The sequence below is a fragment of the Cynocephalus volans genome, chromosome 9 (genome assembly GCF_027409185.1).
Source record: "Cynocephalus volans isolate mCynVol1 chromosome 9, mCynVol1.pri, whole genome shotgun sequence".
NCBI classification, from domain to species: Eukaryota; Metazoa; Chordata; class Mammalia; order Dermoptera; family Cynocephalidae; genus Cynocephalus; species Cynocephalus volans.
The window spans coordinates 14,861,899-14,880,681 of NC_084468.1; the positions used below are offsets into that span (position 1 = coordinate 14,861,899).

Below are 18,783 nucleotides of genomic sequence, written 5' to 3' on the forward strand. Positions count from 1 at the left end.
ACATTCCTTAACCCCCTTACCTTGCTTTTCTTCCCCCACAGTTCACACCTTTTTCATACTCTAAAATGTACTCGTATTATATTACATTTATGACTTACAGTCTGTCACCCTCTCCCCCACTGGAATGAAATTCTATTAAGGGCAGGGGTCTCTGTCTACTTAGTTCATTATGTGTCCCAAGCACTTAGGTTAATGCCTGGTACATAGCTGGTACTCAAAAATTACTTGTGGAATGAGTGGCTAAAGCAGAAATTAAAAACACCCTCTCCTCCTATACCCCTTTCCCACTCTATCCTCTTTGTACATCAGCAGGTTGTGCAGTCCTAAGGAAAGGAAAAGAAATACCTCAGTAATCAGTAATTGGGTCTAGTTTCTGCATGGAATGAAAACCACCAGCTCTCTTGAAACTCATTGAACTCTCAGCAAGTCACTTAACTTACAGGACTGGTTCTTCACCTGAAAAATGGAAACCATCAATCCTAGGTGTTCTTTCTTTGGAGGATGAGATGGAGAAATGGGCATGGGAGACACTGAGTAACCTGTACAGGGTGCTATCAACAGCTGGACCTGTGTTCCAGCTTCAGATTGTTGCTGTCTAGGTGCATGACTTTAAACCATCAGTCCTCCCTTTCTGAGCTCCCATCTTCTTTCCTGAAATACTTAGACAAAATCACCTTGAAATATAGTGACAAGAATCAAAAAAGACTCCTCAAAAAGTTAAACATAGAAATTGCCATCCTACAGCACAATCCCACTCCTAGGTATATATCCTAAAGTATTAAAACAGGTATGCTAATATTTTACACGAATGTTCACAGCAGCACTATTCACAACAGCCAAGAGGAAACAGACTAGATGTCTATCAAAGGATCAATGGATAAGCAATATTGCAGTAGATACATAAAATGTAATACTATTCAGCCACAAAAAGGAATAAAGTACTGATACATGCTACAGTGTGGAAGAACATCCAAAACATGCTAAGTGAAGGGAGATAGACACAGAAGGTCATATACTGTATGACTGCATTCATATGAAATATCCAGAAAAGAGAAACTCACAGAAATAGAACACAGATTGGTGGTTGCAGAGGACTCAAGGGAGAGGGAATGTGAAGGAACCGCTTCAAGGACACAGATTTTATTTTGTTTGGATGTTGAAAAGGTTTTGGAACTAGATAGAGGGTATTAAATACTGGGAACGTATCAAAGGCTCACCTTAAAATCATTAATATTATGTGAATTTCACCTCACTAAAAAAATATTAGAAAGAAGCATAATAAAGGACTTAATAAACAGTGGCCATCTGGTGACTGGGGTTTTGGGTTTAGTTCTGCCACTTACTGGCAATGACAATAGTAATCGTCTCTCTGAGACTGTTTCCTCATGTGTGATACGACTAGATTCGATTAGATCACTAGTTTCAACTACAATAGCCCACATCGGTCACGTGGAAAGTTGCTTCTAAATGCACAGGGACATCCCACCATCCTCAGATTCTGATATGTCCAAGACAGAATCGGGCCTGTGTTACTGTAATGAAAAAATTTATTTCAGGATTTAATCCATCCCCTTTTGAGAATACCAGATTAAAAGACCTTCAGCAGCCCATGATTTTATTTCACCCATCTATGACCACTGCGTGTAAGACGTGGTTTGATTAAAGAAGACAACACAATAAATGCAGTCCATTTATTAGGAAAATCACTCCAAACACTCACAAGTATTAGTTCTCTCGCACACTTAGCCCTAGGCCAGGGGACACTCGGCAATGGCACAGAAAAAGGATTCCATGACAGCATCCACGGGATTTTGCTTACACCACAAAAAGGTTTAAGGCAGTGTACTTCAAGGCTACAAAAACTGCATCTATGACATAAACATGACATTCAAAAATAACTCAGTCCTCAAAATTCCCCCAATACCATCAAATCACTGAACCTCCAAGGTGACAGCCACTGTCGGGGAAAGAAAAAGTCCCAAAAGCAATTCAACGTGCTGCCAGTATAGACAGGGCTGATCAGAGACCTCTTTATATAGTTAACGCAGGTTGACAATAGCTATTTGTAGGCTTCAACTCTCATTCGTTTTTTGTCTTTTTTGGAGACTGGGCCAGTGTGTGGATCTGAACCCTCTACCTCGGTGCCCACAGCGTTCTGACCAACTGAGCTAACCAGCCAGCCCTCTCAGACGTTTTTATTTCACATAAACGTATTACACTGTCCTAGGAGAGCAAGTGCACATTAGGTGAGGGAAAAAACAGGATTCACTATCTTGTACCATGAACAGGGTTACAGATAACACAGGGCCGGACGAGGCCACACTGAGAGGTTAGTGACTTTTCTAGCAGGACCCTCGTAGGCATTGCGAATGAAGCTTAAAAATATGCCGGGGAGAGTTCCGTCTTTCCCTCCGTGGTTACCACCTGGATCAGGCTTCCTGAGCTCGGTCGGTTTTTCCCTGTGATCCAGTCATGGAAAGTTCTAGAACAAAGAAGACAAGTTTTATATTTTCAAAGCAACAATCTGGATACATACATGCTAATAGTCACACTAGTAGATGTGATAGGGATAGGGAGATACAACAGCAGCTGTGAAAAAGCCACTAGGTGTCACAGACACACACCCGGGTCCCCAATGAGTTCAGTATTTTGTCACTTTAATTTCTGAGTGGCAGGACTTGGCACGATTTGAACTTTCAATTTGTATTTTTCTGCATGGCTGGAATTCTTTATAACATAGTGGTATGATTTTAAGTAACTAAAAAGATTCTAATTCGTTAAATTTAAGAGGTAGACATATGCACAAAACTTTATACTTTGCTATATTATCTTTTCAGAAATTTAAGAGAGAAGAGAGGAAATTCTTTTTTTTTTTTTTTAGCAAACATTTATAAAGTACCCATGGCTGTGCCAAGCAATGAAAAAAGAGATCCAAAAAACAGACTATTACAATCAAATATGTTAAACACAGTAATGGGGGCATTTAACACCTAACTCTGTGTGGGGAGGGGTAGCTGCCCCTGCCGAGCGCAATTGAGAAGACCCCTCTAAGAAGGCTGGGAAAAAGGACACAACAAACTCACAAGGAATAACAAGTAGATGGTAATTTTTTAAAACAGAACATTTACATTTGAGTACATCATCCACTTTGACAATTCACCAGCTGGGACTGCCGACCTTCTTTAACTGGAGAATGCGCAGTCCTTGGGCTATTCTTTAGTGCCGTTTGCAACCTTCTAGGCTAGAGCTGATGTTTAACAGTCAACTCACTCAAGCTCCCACGCTGGGGGCCACACAAACCCAGGGAAGTCCATGCGCTCAAACACACAGAGTGGCTAAAACTCCCTGAAATACTGTACTGTGTCAAGGCCTCACCCCCGGGGGCAGGGCAGGGCTCAGGTAGGGGTGCAGAGACTGGGCACATTTGGACATGAAGGGGGCTGTGTGTTGGTTCTGCTCGTTTTCAAGTGTCTTGCCTCTCCTGCACCTGCATCAGCAGTTCAGAGTGGGTGAGAGGGAACACCATTCCAACCATGCGCTTACAAGCGCCACAAAGCAAACTTTATGCCAACTTCTCTGGCGAGCATTCAAATACCACAAATGGGTATGCGTGATTTCTAGAAGAAAGGAACACAGGCTTCCCAAATAGAAGGGTTTGGGGGACTGAGATCTAGGCAAAGACAAAAAAGTAAATCAACTCTTTCTCCCATAAGCTCTTGAATGCCACGCATATTCACAAACGGTTGAGAAGGATTTTGGAAACAAAGGCTACTGTCTGTGGGTCCTTGGCTCAGCACTGATCCAAACACATGACCCCAAACATTTTACCCAGTGTCTTAGTCTCACACAGCTGCCCCTCGTCAAAGCAACAATGACATTAACGGACACTGAGATTTCCTGAGCCCTTGCTACAGGTCAGACATCGTGCCAAGAGTTTAGCACACACAACCACATTTAATCCTAGCAATCATTACGAACCTCATTATACAGATGGGGAAACTGAGGCCTAGAACAGTTCAATAACGTGCTCATTTTGGTCAGCTGATGAGTGAGGGGATCAGGATTCACAGCAGCACTACTGCTCCCCACCCCAACCTGCCCAGTGCCCATCTCCAAATCCAGCTTCCCTGAGATTCTAGCTGATGTGGGATGTGTCCTCAGAGGCCCCATAACCTCACAAAACAACCCATGTTAATAATCCAAGAGAACATGGGCCTGTCCTCCAGCCCACACAGGCAGAGACGGGGGCTAGAAGAGGCTTCGTCACTGATATTACAGTAATACTCACTCGACCAGGAACTCTACAGGTGTCCAGGAGCTGAAGTCAGCCTCAGGCATTGATTTCCTGTTTGTCGGGGTATCCAGGGTGACCCTGCAATGCACAGAGATAAGCCTGTCATTTGCGCAGCACCTTTATAATAACAGTTGCCCAGTCCTCCTCAGGCAGGAAAATGCAAACGTGCAGTGTCACCACTGTGAGTCTCTGGCACCAAGAGTGACATTTACATGGGGTGACAGGAGAATAATCACAGAGAATCCACATTAACAAAGATCACATCTGAACTCAGTAAAGCACTTTGTGAACCCTCTTTAGGCAGACAAGAACAAAATAGAAAGAACCACATTTTACCTTTAAAATATGATCCTTACTGAAGCTAAATTATTTTAAGTCTTCATTCGCACCCTAAAATGTGGCAGACTCATTTCTAAGGACTTTTTTAAGTGTGATAATATTCCTTTAAACATAGAACTAATGAAATACTAAATTTTTAAACATGTAGCTATGTTCCATGAAACCTTAAAATTTTCAGCAAGAGAATATACAATTCAGGTATGTATGAATCTCCCAAGAACATTCAGGCTTCAGGGGTCATTCAAAATAGCTGTGGGAATAGATCCCAGAATCTCAGAACTTCATGGCTAAAAAGGAGCTGGAAAGTCAACACAGTCCCTGAGCAGTCCCAGTGTGCCCTGTGGAGGACCATCGGCAAGAGATGAGCCAGTTGGTGCTGGAATTCTTCCAGCCAGAAAGAACCCTCCACCTCCAAAACAGCTGCCTCTACCTGGGACAGCCAACTGAGGACTTTCCTCGTGATCACAAATAGAAATGTCTCCCACAGTTTCCTGTATTCTCTGACACCCCCTCATCCCCCCACTGTCCCCTGTGTCCTCCCCTATACATACACACACACACACACACACACACACACACACACACACACACACATACTGACCTTATAACAACTTGAAAGACAGAACTATATAGAGTAAAAAAAATGTGCAGACTACTTCTAAAGGAAGTCAGGAGGGAGGAAGGCAGGAAAGAATGGGAAAGAAAGAAAACAAGAAAGTAGGAGGCAAGAGAGACAGACCCATCCCCACCAGCCAATCAACCATTCTGGACGGCCCAGGATAATCTAAAACCTGAAGAAGTATGCTATTATCTGAATATATCCCCCCAAATTCCTATGCCGAAACATAATTGCAAGGTGACAGTATTAAGAGGTGGGGACTGTAGGAGGTGAGTAGTTCATGAAGGCTCTGCTCTCATGCATGGGATTAGTGACCTATAAAAGTGGTTTGAGGAAGCCTGTTAGCCCTCTGCCATGTGAGGACACACAGCAGGCACCATCTATGAAGAACAGGCCTCACCAGACACCAATTCTTTGGGCACCTTGATCTTGGACTTCCCAGTCTCCAGAACTGTGAGCAATAAATTTCTGTTGTTTGTAAATTACCCAGTCTAAGGTATTTTGTTATACCAGCCTAAACAAACTAGGTATCTTCAGAGTCTTTGGTGAATTGTAGAACCCAAGGTGATGGCATGTACAAGTCCCTGATGGACAGAGACTCTTAGACAAACGTTAACTCTCAGCAGTGGAGAGGTGGGCAGTGGGTGGGAACCCGCCACACTTACGGGAGCACGGCGATGGCGGCAGATCCAGGTGGCATGCCACTGTTCTTCCCGGCCAGGCTCTGGCAGAGCTGATGAACGGCACCCTTGGCCATGCCGTAGCCAATCATCCCTGGGAAAAGAGGAGCAGACAGCTTGGTTACCACTGGCTACCAGGGGGACAGCAAGGACGTGTGATCTTCTTTTGAGCATCTCTATTCACTGAAAACTCATCAACGCTGCACCTGGCTCCTCCTTCAAGCAGGGCACCCTCACCACCCTCCACCAAAAACTGATAGTGAGTCAAGTTCCAGAAACCTCTATAATCCTCCATTGCCCCATCTGTAAAATGGGTTTGGACTATTTTCTAAAACTAGCAACCCTTCTATAATTCTCCAGACCCCAACTGGGTGTCTAACAACTTAATTTGATTCTGACACTAGCTACCTGGAATTAGTGGTATAATCCACAGATTGAAGGGCTCAATGTCACAAGACTGCCCCTACATCAGATAGCAGTCATAAGCCCTGAGCCACCTATACTTCTGACCAACAGGCTAGAATGGCCTATAGAACTCAGGGAATCACTTTACATATATTTACTGGTCTATTATAAAGGATACAACTCAGGGACAGCTAGACAGGAAGACACACAGGCAAAGTAACATGGTGGACATGGAGATTCCATGCCCTCTCCAGGCGCCCCACCCTCCCAGAATAGCCATGTGTTCACCAACCCAGAGCTCATCAAATCTTCTTGTTCAAGAGTTTTTACAGAGTTTAATTTCTAGACCCTAATCCCTTTCCAGAAGGTCGGTGGGTGGGGATAAAAGTTCTAACCCTCTAATCACTTGGTCTTTCTGTTGACCATCAGCATAAACTCAGGTGTGATGAAAAGGGGCTCTTATGAAGAACTGAAGGCACTCCTGTCTCTTAGGAAATTGCAAGGGTTTTAGTTCTGTGCCAGAACCAGGGGCAGAAACCACATATATTTCTTACTATACCACAAGAGATAAAGTACTCAATTCTCAGTATACCCTCAGGACAGGGGATGCTCAATAAACGTTTCCCATCAAATTAATAGAAGTAACATGCTCTGGAGTCCAACCACCTGGATTCCCATCCAGGCTCTGCTGCTTGCTAGCTGACTGATTCCAGGCAAGGCCACTTAACCTCGGAATCCTTGGTTTTCCATTCCATAAAATGGAAATGACAATGTCAAATCCTATGGCTAATACAAAGATCAGGTAAAATACTGCATAAAAGCCCTTAGTACAGTGCTAAGCACACAGGAACAATCATTTTATCCTAGTCATTATTGTTATTTGTGACTCAGGACAAATCACTGACCACAGAGGCAGGGATTTAAGTGTTTGGCATTCTAAAGTTATATCATTGCTAATAGAGCAATAAGTGAGTTCTTTGAGGGTAGATCATGGGGCTTAATCGAGGGGTGGGCCCTTAAAAACTGTACATTGAATTAAAGAACAAACTGGTAGCTCTGCTTCATTAGAAGTAGTTAAGTGCTTCCCAGTAATTCATTAGTTTTTCAATATTCTGGACAACTAACTTTTAAATAATAATCTATGATGAAGTGAAAAAAAGCAAAACACAGAAAAGCCTCTATAGATCCATCAAAATATGGTATGTTTTTGTTTTAAGTATGTGAACGTACATTTGGTGTGGGTGCACACTAAAATATGCATAGAATACTTCCAGCAGGATACACAAGAAGCTGGAACTGCAGCTGGGCTCTGGTAGGAAGTGCTGTAACAACCAGGGGTTCGAGTAGGAGTGAGTCTTCCTATACACTGTATTTCTTTTAGCACCATGTAAATTTTTACTATGTGTACTGGTTAATTTGTCAATTAAAAAACTGATTAGTAAAATTATTTAAATAAAAAATAATACATTGCCTTCTCACCTTTTCCCTTAAGCTTCATTTGTCAAATTCCTACCCCTCTGTTTCTAAGACCCTGCTCAAATGAGCTCCCTCCACAAAACGTTTCCAGAAGTGGAATCATCTCTTCCCTCTGCTCCCCCAGAGCACTGTGCTTAGACCTTAATTTTGCACAGTCTCCCACACTCACACCACCCGCAGCCCAGCTGCTGTAGCAGGCACGCGATACAATCACCAAGTCAATCGATCAACCTATCATTCAGACCAATCTGCTACTTACTAGCTTACTTTCCACTTACTAGCCAGGGGGTCTTACAGAAGTCACCCCAAATCGCTGAACTTTGGTTTTCTCCTCTGTAATCAAGGGACAATAATCGCATTTACTTTACAAGCATCTCTGGTGATGAAATAAGATCAAGCATGTAGTAGGCTCAGCCCAACAAGCCTAGCACCTCGGAGGTAGATGCCTAAAAACAAAATGCTACTTTTTTCCTAACAAATTTATTGAGGAATAATTGAAATACAATACACTTAAACATGGTTAAGGTGTACTATTTGAAGAAATTTTGATCTATGTATACATATTATCTCTCAGTCTTTCTTTCCTCCTGCCATTCAGTAAATATTTGCTGATTGAAAAGGATACCTTTTCTTAGGGTAGGTTTACATCCGCCCCACAGGCATGTGGCAGGAATGGGGTCTCTCTCCTTTCTGTGTTCCCCACTGCACCCACCTGCAGCTGCCCTAAATGCTGCTATCATAGCAACAAAATAAAGAATGGTTAAACACTGAAAACACCTCTCCTCCTTCAGAAAAGTGCTATCTCTTCTAGAGGTCAGTAGCCTCCTTAAAAACCCCAGCACATGTACTATTTAAAGTGTAATAGCTGTGGTGGCATCACAAGTACCTGGTCACAGGCCAGCCAAGACCATAATCAATAAACTGCTCCAACAACAACCTCAAATTGCAAAAGAGAGTCAAGGTCTCAAAAAGTTATTTAGAAGCACAAGAGTATTTCACCATCCCTCACTTCTTTCTTTAATCGGGAGGCAGGAAGTCAACAGTGATATAAGAATATAACAAACTCTGCAGTGATTAAAATAAATCAGGGCACAAATGCTCATAATCCAGCCCCCATCCTCAGCAAAGTCCCATGGCTCTCTTTTCGTTCCATTCAAACAACACAAGAGCAGGGAATCTGATGAAGGAAAAAACCAAGCAGCCAGCAACCCTAATGGCTTCATTCTACAGAACATCTTCCTTGGACACACATTGTGGATCAGAAGATCATTTGCAGGATATGAAAAAAATGCATTTCACGAAGAAGATAAACACTGTCTTCCAAACTATAAAATGATCAATGTGGTCCCTAAAAACTGATTTCTAGGGCCAGCCCGTGGCTCACTTGGGAGAGTGTGATGCTGATAACACCAAAGCCAAGGGTTCGGATCCCTATATAGGGATGGCCGGTTAGCTCACTTGGGTGAGCGTGGTGCTGACACCACCAAGTCAAGGGTTAAGATCCCCTTACTGGTCATCTTTTAAAATAAAATAAAATAAAAACTGATATCCAGTCACAGCACAGATCCTTAAATGGTGAACAAAAGTGATCACCATCATTATCCTGCAGAAGACAGTCTACAAATATAGCCTTGGAACAGGAGGTGGGGGTTTTCTCAGTACCTTTTCGAGTGAAAAACTTTTCATTTTTGAACAAATCTTCTTGGGTTTAAGGGACTATTAAACCTGATTCACTATTTACTTTCAAATTATAGATTTCCCCAGGTTTTTCTGGGGTCTGAACCAAAGTTAAAAGATCTCATGATTCACATTAGTTTAACAACACCTACCCTGAGTTTAAACATGAACAAACTTATGAATCTTTTGCCCATAGTAGTTGGGCAAAAGTAAGCCTGGAGTAAATAATAATAATAGTTCGCATTTACTACTAACTCACTGTAATCCCTTTCTAAGCCATTTACATCCATTAAGATGTTTACAAGTCATATCACCATATAAAGAAGAAGATTATTATTTATCCCTATTTTATAAATGACCAAAACCAAGGCTCAGAGAGCTTAAGTAAATCGCCAAATATGTCACAGTAAATAAGAGGCAGGGCCACAACAGAAGACCCACCTGTGTGGTTCCAGAGCCTGCAGCTTAACCACAAACCAAAAATGTAAACAAAGAAAGATACTTACAAACCAAAGCAAAGTAGGAGACTATTTTGTCCTTCAGAAAAATTAGTCTTTCAGTCTTAGGGTGTTGGTTTTTAAATGTCAAGCTGTTACTCCCTTCTCTGTTTACTTTCTAGTGCCTCTGGTCAGTGTCACCTTTAATAAAAATCAAATCTCAACTAAAAGGGGACACTTAACATTTACACAGCTTTAATTATTGCAAAAGCCATGGACTTGTAAGATCACATGCGCTGAGAAATGTAATAAGAAAATGAGTGGCAAGAAACTGTTAATTAGTAAGAGCCCCACAGTTCAGTGATTTATGTTAAAATTGAGAAGATACCCAAGGTCTCTATCACTTACTAAAAAGGTGCAAAAAAAGCTCCCATTTTTTTTTAAAGATGTTTAATGTAGATGATGGAGGTAGACACCTGCTGCTTCCCTGTGCTGTCCCCTCTCCCTCCCCCCCGTTTAAATTCCTTTTGCCCTGTCCCAAAGGGAGTGATTTGGGCTGAATTGTATTCCCCAAAAATTCATATGTTGAAGTCCTAATCCACAGTGCTTCAGAATGTAACTACATTTTAAGAGGATATCTTCAACTAAATTAAAATGAGGTCATTAGGGTGGGTCCTAATCCAGTATGACTGGCATCCTTATAAGAAGAAGAAATTAGGACACAGACACACAGAGGGAAGACCATGGAAAACATAGGGAGAAGGCCGCCATCTACCAGCCAAGAGAGGCCTCAGAAGACACCAACCCTGCCGACATCATGATCTCAGACTTCTAGCCTCCAGGATTGTGAAGAAATACATTTTTGTTGTTTAAGCCACCAAGTCTATGGCTGCCCTAGAAAACTAATACAGGGAGTAAAATAAGCAAAGGAAACTTACGTCTTCAAGATACAATGGAAAAAGCACACAATTTGGAAATGATCAGGGTTTTGATTCAAGGTAAATTTGCAACTTACTTATGGCATATGCCCAGACAAGTTACTTAACTCCCTAAGTTTTAGTTTCCTATCCTGTAAATTGAAAAAGATAATAATAATGCCTACCCCAGGATTAGAGAATATTTGTGAAATAAAAACAGTGAATATAATAAGACCTGTCATTTACTGGTGCCTACCGTGTGCTGGAGACCTTCTGCATATCAACACCATTGCAGCTTTACAGCTATTCTTTAAGTCAGATATTACTGTCACTATTTTACAATTAAAGAAACTACAGCAGAAATGTGGTTAGAGAGATCAGACAACCTGTTCAAGGCCACACATCTAGGGTGAACAGTCCACCCCCAGCCTCTCTCATTCTAAAGTCCAAGCCACTTCCAGCTGCCAAGCTGCTTCCCTGGGACACATGGATACAATGTGATGACAACAGTACAGGTTTATTAACTAATTAATATCTACTACATCATTCATTCCTGGGTGGATCATCAATAAATTAATCAGATTGGCAGGGTATGCCAAACTGCAGTATTCCTTAACCACCATCAATCTGAGGATGAATGCAAACAAAAGGATCAGGACACTCTTCCCCCTAAAATGATTCAGGCCTAAAAGGAAGCAAAATCCATCCAACTGTAAAGCACCTTAGAGGGTAAAGGGCTTTAATATTCCTCATTCCATGCCCAGCAGCCCCAACAAGCAAGTGCGAGCTTTCCCATTCCACAGACAGGGAAGTAAAGGCTTACCAGGAGTCCCATCCAGGGCGGCCTTGGCGCCGGCCAAGGTCAAGAGGCCTCCTTCCTTGAGGTGCTTGGTGGCCAGATGGCTGGAGATGGTCGATGTCCATATGCTCTGCTTCCACATCAGGTCACAGTTTTTAAAGAGAGCTAAGCCAAAAAACATGCGGGCTCAGCATTCCCAGTGAAGAAACCAAAAGGCAAGCTCAAATCACCCAGATCTACTCTCAAGGAAGCCCACCTAGCCCCTCCCGGTCCTCCAGTCCCTGGTCCCTGGTCCCTGTCCACAACAAGGTCTAATACAAACAACACAGGACTTGTAGTCACAGAGATATGGGTTCAAATCCTGCCCATGTGATCAGCTTCCTTACCTGTAAACTATTCAAATTTTAGCTAATATTTTTTCCCCCTGGCATCTGGCCAGTACAGGGATTAGCTAGTAAATTTTAGCAAATAAATCTGGAGTTAACACATTTGCTGGACTGGTTTTAACTCAGAGATTGTTTTACTCTATGAAGGACATTAGATTTGTAGTAAGAACCTATATGTCTATGTCATGTTTTACTTGTGATAAAAATCCAAGGGACTATTACTCTTTGACCATAAAGAGGGCTTTTACAGAGCTACATTTTTATGGCTGAAAGTTTAATGCCAGCTTTAAAGACTCTTAAAAAAGACTGAAATAACAACCGTTTCACACTTGTTTTAGCCCTCAGGCCTTGCCAAAGGCGTACAGAGGAACAAGCGGTCACATGTCACATGGTCAACTGGGCAATTTACAGGGTGTGTGGAACCCCATGAAGCAGGGAGAATGCCCTCCTGATATCGGAGGAGGGGTGAGTAGGTGCTAACCAAGGCATCACATTTCCCTGCTAGAAAGGACTAGGAAGAAAAAAAAATGATGGGTCCACATTTACTGCTTCTTGCTCCCAAGATACACAAAAGATCATCAGGCTGTTTTGTCAACCTGATTTCCCCCCCTCCCCCCCAAAATTCCAATCTCACATTTAAGTGTGATTCACAGAACTTCAATTCCTTTTTAAATGTCTTTGGCTAATAAATGTAGAAGGAATGATAAAATTTGAAAACTACCATTTTCCAACCCCCGATATGGTAACTGCTTCAGGCAGGGATTCGCCAGGGATGCTTAAAACCATTAGATGAAAAGTATTTGGGGAACAGGACACCCACACAATACCAAAGTACCATCCCACAGATCACTTACTCATTGCAAATAGGAAAATATACCTTTACAATGGAAGGCTGCCAGTTACCACCTTTACCAGGCATCCCCAAGGGTAATTTGGTAATTTGGCAGTTGGAAGTACTGAGCTTCCACGGGATGTAGGACAAAGTACACAACATCTCACGAGAAGAATTCTCCCCTCAAAAATGTTAAACCTGAATCTAATCAAGGCTCTAGACCTAAATTTCAGTTCACAGGAAAGACCAGGGAGAGAGGAACAAGTCGAATGATACCTTAAAGAAACGGTCAATTCAATAGGGCATTCCGTGTGAAAACTGGACTTGCCAGAAAGTTTTATTATGGGGGAAAAAAATTCTAGACTAAGAGACTAAAAACAACAACACAATGCAGTGTATAAACCTTGCGTGCAATATGTTAGGGAAAAAGACAACTATAAGTCACGGAATAAATTGGGGGTAACCCGAATGTGGGCTGGCTATTATTAATCTTACAGAGTTACTGTTAATTTTCTTTGGTACAATAGTACCATGATGATATAGGAGGATGGGCTTATTCCTTGAAGATGCATGCTGAGATACGGTCAAGTGTCAACTCACTTTCAAATGGTTAACAAAAAAAATACAGCGTGCACACACGCAAGAAAGCCAGAGAGCATCAGCAGGGCAAATGCTAACAATTATTGCACCTAGACGGAGGGTGTAAAGGTGCTCCCTGAACTTGCAGCTTTTCTGTATGATGGAAAATGTTCCAAATAAAAAGTTGAAAAATGCCATGAGCTTTAGTAAAAGCTCAATTTTGAGGTCTTCTGACCTTCTGGATGATCTCTCCAATTCACATACATCCCCTAATTCCTGCACAGTAGTAAGTGCTGTAAGGTTGGGACAGAAATGACGCTGATTTCACTCTGCCTGTACTTTAAACTTCGAACTCAACATCCCCCTTGCCTCCCCTCCTCCACAGGAAGTGTCTTCTTCATCTGTAAAATGGGGGAGTTAACACTACCTCACAGAGCTACTGTAAAGGTTCTGGAAGTCACATAACAAAACAGCTGGCCTGGAGCCTAGTCTCTACCCAATCCCAGTCAGCTGGACGAAGGGCAGAGTGGGATGGATGATTAACTCAGAGAGGGACTCACACTTGGACTTGGCGGTGCCCCCGGCCCATCCTCCAGCCACACAAAGAATGGCGTCCACCTTCTCCTCACCCAAGAGCTTTCCCACCTCCGCAGTCACCTTAAACAAAAGGAAGGAAAAGATGCATAAACCGTGGGGTAAACTGAAATAGGCTAGCAACTCTACAGAAGCCTCGGTTTTCTTATTCTCTTCTTTTTAAGCCAGTTTCCAGTACCTGGCAATTAACATTTTCAAATTAGATGAAGGACTAATTAATCTCTGATGAGCACTTTGGATAATGAAGCCCAACTACATTTCAACACGGTTTTTATAAAGCAACCTAGAGTCTCCATATAAATATTCTAAAAGGTAGGGAAATAAGCATCTCCTGAAATAAAACTATAATAAAGAAAAGTAGGAAAAGGTTTTTAAAAAAATCCCCTAGGCTGGTCAGTTAGCGCAGTTGGTTAGAGCATGGTGCTGATAACACCAAGGTCCAGGGTTCAGATCCCTGTACCAGCCAGTCACCAAAAAAAAAATCACCTAGACCTTCATGGCCCACAGCTAACATCCTTTCCAGGCTTTCCTCACACATCATAGAATCATACTCTGAAAAGATAATCCATTCTACTGTCCCCCCAATTCAAAAATTCCTTTAACTGCAACTCCAAAGAAAACGCTAAAGAAGAATTATAAGAGCATAAGCAAGAAAAAGCTACAGTCAAGGGCAAAATGGTGGTAAATATTGAGTACATGAAAGTTCATTTTAATGATCTCTCTACTTCTATGATGGTGTGAAAATATATTCATGCTTTCCTGTTGCAATTTATTAAAAGACGAATCTGGGGAGATGGGCAATTCTGGCCATTGACCACGACTCCCATATTTTTCTGGAATGGCTGTGGTGACACCTCCCAATTGCTTCATTAAGATCAATCTTCTTAAGACGTCAATCAAGACTGTGTGTCTCTCCCAGCAGCCACATGTGAGCCCGTCGCCTCTCTCCCAACAATTTTTGAGGCCTCCTTCAAAAAGAATGCTTTAGCCGTGGAAACCAATCTTCCCTCTCCCTACACTCTACACTTAACGCTTTCCTTTCAAGAAGATTCTGGAATTTCCCTTTGCCTCTACCTAGTCCTCATTTATCTTTTGTTGACCTTCCTCCTACTACCCTGTGTTGCCTTGGCTACACCCGCCCTTTATTCTCAAGCCATGTCCTGCTGCCAGGAGCCCAGATTCCAGCCACCCAATTGTTAACAGTGCTTCCTTCTGGGGAGTGATATTATGTTGGGGAGAAAAAGGAGTATTTCACAGTTTATTATATATTTATATGGTTTTGTTGTATGTTGGTATGTTTTTGTAAAACTTTTTGTTTTATGACATGCATATAATTTTATAATTAAAAATTACCTGTTTTGTTAGTGTTCACGCTTTGAACTGGGTAACTCCACTTTTTACAATCTATCCTAAAGAATCAGATATGCACACAAAGATGTTCACCACAGCATTCTTGATAATAGTAAAAAACAAACAAACAGATAGATGCACAATAAGTAGAAACTAAGTAAACTGTGGCCAATCTATAAAAAGAAAGATTGCACCTCTAACAAAGAGGTTTTTTAAGTGATCTGGAGAAGTATTTAAATTAAAGTTTTTTTTAAAAAAAAGCTGATCATAAAATACAAAATACAAAATGACCTCAATTTCTAAAAGTAATAATAAATAGTGTGCATAGGAAAGACAAGAAAATAGGCCAAAATGCTAACAGTGAGCTAACTAGAAATGGATTATATCTTTGTACTTTTTTCTTCCTCTTTTTCCGAATTTTTCTCCATGAGCACAGATGGTTTTCACAATTAGAGAAACAATAATTGTGAGGAAAAGGAAGAACTCATAGCCAATGGAAACCCTTCCCCGGGGTTCCCCTTACCAGTGTCTGGGGAGCCTTTCTGGAATTACCTGGTCAGCCTGTTCTGTAAATGAATCTGTCATTTTGACCACAACACTGGCATTGGCCTCTTCATTCTCCACCACGTCAATGCTGGCGACCCACTGGAACAAAAGGAGAAAATAGCTTTGGTCAAGAGCTATCAGTCCTTTAAAGATCCACACCCAGAAGTGGGGGGAGTGGAGACAGATAAGAGGCTTAAATAAAACCCACAAGAGAAAGGAACTCGCAGCTGACCTCCTGCACTCCTTACAGGGACGACTGGCTTTGGCCACTCTTCTTCCCCTTGCTGTGCCCCATCCCAGCCCATCCTGCCTCCAAACCATTCTCTTCCTCCTCCATGCTCACTTCTAAAAGCCAAACCCTGGCCCTTCTAGGGGCAAATTTTCTCTAAAGAGCCAGATAGTATTTATTTTAGGCTTTGCTGGCCATATGGTCTCTGTCATAATTACTCAAATCTACTATTGTGACAGGAGAGCACAGCTACAAACAACAGGAAACGAATGAGCATGAATATGTTCTGGTAAATCTTCAGAGGCTGAAATGTGAATTTCATATAATATTCACATGTCACAAAATATTATTCTTCTTTTGACTTTTTTCCCAACCATGTTCAAATGCAAAAACATTCTCAGCTCTTGGGCCATACAAAAACAGGTAGCAGACCAGACTTGGCCCACAGAGGAGCATAGTTTGGAGGACTCCTGCCCTAGCAGAGAAGAATGGGCTTCGGGTTTGAGAACACCACAGATTGGGATTTGTATCCCGGCTCTGTCACATACTACCTTTCTCACCCCCATCCTGGGGGTTGTTAATGATTAACAGGATAAGTGTACGAATTAAATGAAACGGAGATGCTAAATCTCCTGGCACAGGTGACTTTTGGATCTTATTCAGAAAGCTCCAGGGTCCCTCAGTCTGAGGGCCCCAGAGATAAATATCTCTACCTTAAGATGTAAATACAGCATCCATTGAACAACACTATTACTTCTCAAACACAAGCCATGGGGGATACTGAGGCAAAGAAGTCTCCATCCCAGCCCTCCCTTAAGAAGGGAGGTGGAAAAAGACCATCAGAGGTAAATCAGCTCACCAGATTCTGCCAAGTCCGAGGTAAACCAAAGAGCCCCATCAGGGGAAAGCACAGCCTTCCCATCTGTAACATGTGGATACTAACAGGATCTACCCCATTACAGTTACTGGCAAGATTAAATTAAATTAAGAGTCTGTAGGAGCAATGGCCCTTGGCAGGCACTCCTTAGGCATCTCTGCAGACCTGGGAAGATGCCCTAAACAGTCTTTCCAGGTATTGAGCATGTGGGCGGCAGGAAGGGTATGGTGTGTTTTAAATCCTTTAGAAGCAAATCCCTGTACCAGATTTTGGGCAAGAAGAAACCCTCTTCCTCGTCCCAGAGAATCCCTTGCCCGAGCTGCTGCTGCTACCTAAACTCCCAGGAAGGTGCCCCAGAGCTCCAGGACCGACTTAGAGCAAGTGACAGTGGCAGCGAGAAGACACAGAAAGGAGTCTCCACTGGGAATATGCTGAGCCCTGCTGAGCGGCTGGAGTCATCGGTCACTGGCCACCAATGGGCTCTGCTCCGACCTGCTGCCTACTGGGAGTGGATACCTGACTGTGCAAAGTAGCTGAAATATTCTTTGCAAGGCAAAGGCCGTCAGTATTGGTGGAGCTGGGCCTTCAAACCGCCAGGTCCAACGGGGCTAAAGAAACAGGGGTAGTAACAGTAACATCCACAATCACCAGCATTTAAACAGCTTTTATCACGTCACGTTATTTACATGCAAAGACACCAATTATCTCATTTAATCCTCACAACTCCCCTAAGGGATAAACACTATCATTATCCCCATTTCACATATGGGGAAATTGAGGTTCGCGACGTTAAGTAACCAATTCGCTGTCATAGTAACCCGACCCAGGCAGTCTAATTACAGGGCCTCCCTTGTATATCATCTGTCCCTGTCCCCTCACCTCCGCTGCGCTTCCTCCCTCTCTGGCATTCTCTTCCGAGTCATTTCGGACTTTCGGGGCCTGGCGGAGGCCGAGGGAGTAGCCCCCACGGCCACCCTCCTTGCAGAGCAAAGGCCCCGCACCCAAGGCCCGGCGCGCGCGCGCACTCAGAGGCAGGAATACACGTGTAGACCCGTGCACGCCCGTGCAAGCGCCCGTGCAAGGGCCCGGGTGCACAGGGGGCCTCAGCTTCCTCCAGACTGCCATCCCAGGCTGCACCAGAAAGCCCCTTGGCCCCCCAGCACCATCGTGCCCGCCCCTCCAGGCGGAGACCTGGTAGCCCCCCGCCGCCCCCGAGCCCGCGGCATTACCCAGTTGCGGGCCCGGAACGCCTGCACGCATCGCGAGCCCAGCGCGCCCCTGCCGCCGTACACCAGCACCCGGCGCCCCTCGCCCGCAGCCGCCGCAGCCATCATGCTCTTCCCCGCCTGGCTGCCGGCTCCCGCAGCTCCAAATACCCGAGTCCTAGCGCCGCGCCCCGCCCCGTCCCGCCCCGGCCGGCCGACCCAGCCAAGAGGGACCGCGCTGCGCCCTCCCCCGCGCCGCGCCCGCTGCTGCCGCCTAGTGCACGGCCACGCGCGCCCTCGGCTGTGCCCGGGCCCCGGGCTACTCCGCCCCGGGGCGGGGATCCTGGCAAAACTGCGCGGCCCGCCTGAGCGTAGGTGCTGGCCACCCTGGGCCTGTAGGGCGCCGGGCCAAGGGTTGGGAATGACGGGGAGGGGTGTTGGCGAGTGTAGGTGTCCTCTGCGCTCAAAGAGCGGAGGGTCCATTGCAGAGAACAAGACAAGCCACTTAAAATATATTTTTTTTCCTCTAAGAGTGAAGGCTC

General features: G+C 43.7%; 1 protein-coding gene across 1 annotated transcript; it reads right to left on the reverse strand.

Moving 5' to 3' along the window:
- Positions 1-1,677: 1,677 nt before the first annotated feature.
- QDPR (quinoid dihydropteridine reductase) lies at positions 1,678-18,436 on the reverse strand. Its single transcript, XM_063108310.1, has 7 exons — positions 18,266-18,436; positions 15,937-16,029; positions 14,001-14,097; positions 11,668-11,808; positions 5,918-6,026; positions 4,289-4,372; positions 1,678-2,482 (listed from the first exon to the last, which is right to left on the reverse strand). Exons 1-7 carry the CDS (start codon positions 18,368-18,370, stop codon positions 2,377-2,379), a joined length of 735 nt encoding a protein of 244 aa, XP_062964380.1. The 5' UTR covers positions 18,371-18,436; the 3' UTR covers positions 1,678-2,376.
- Between the last annotated feature and the right edge of the window lie 347 nt (positions 18,437-18,783).

What these genes read in the sequence shown, in the direction of transcription:
- QDPR (XM_063108310.1), bottom strand. Translation starts at nt 18,370, where the DNA reads ATGATGGCTGCGGCGGCTGCGGGCGAGGGGCGCCGGGTGCTGGTGTAC. An exon ending in GGGCACCGCCAAGTCCAAGT is followed by an intron (nt 11,809 to 14,000) that starts GTGAGTCCCTCT and finishes TTTTTGGCTTAG; the next exon opens with CTCTCTTTAAAAACTGTGAC. An exon ending in CCTGTAGAGTTCCTGGTCGA is followed by an intron (nt 2,483 to 4,288) that starts GTGAGTATTACT and finishes TCTTTGTTCTAG; the next exon opens with AACTTTCCATGACTGGATCA.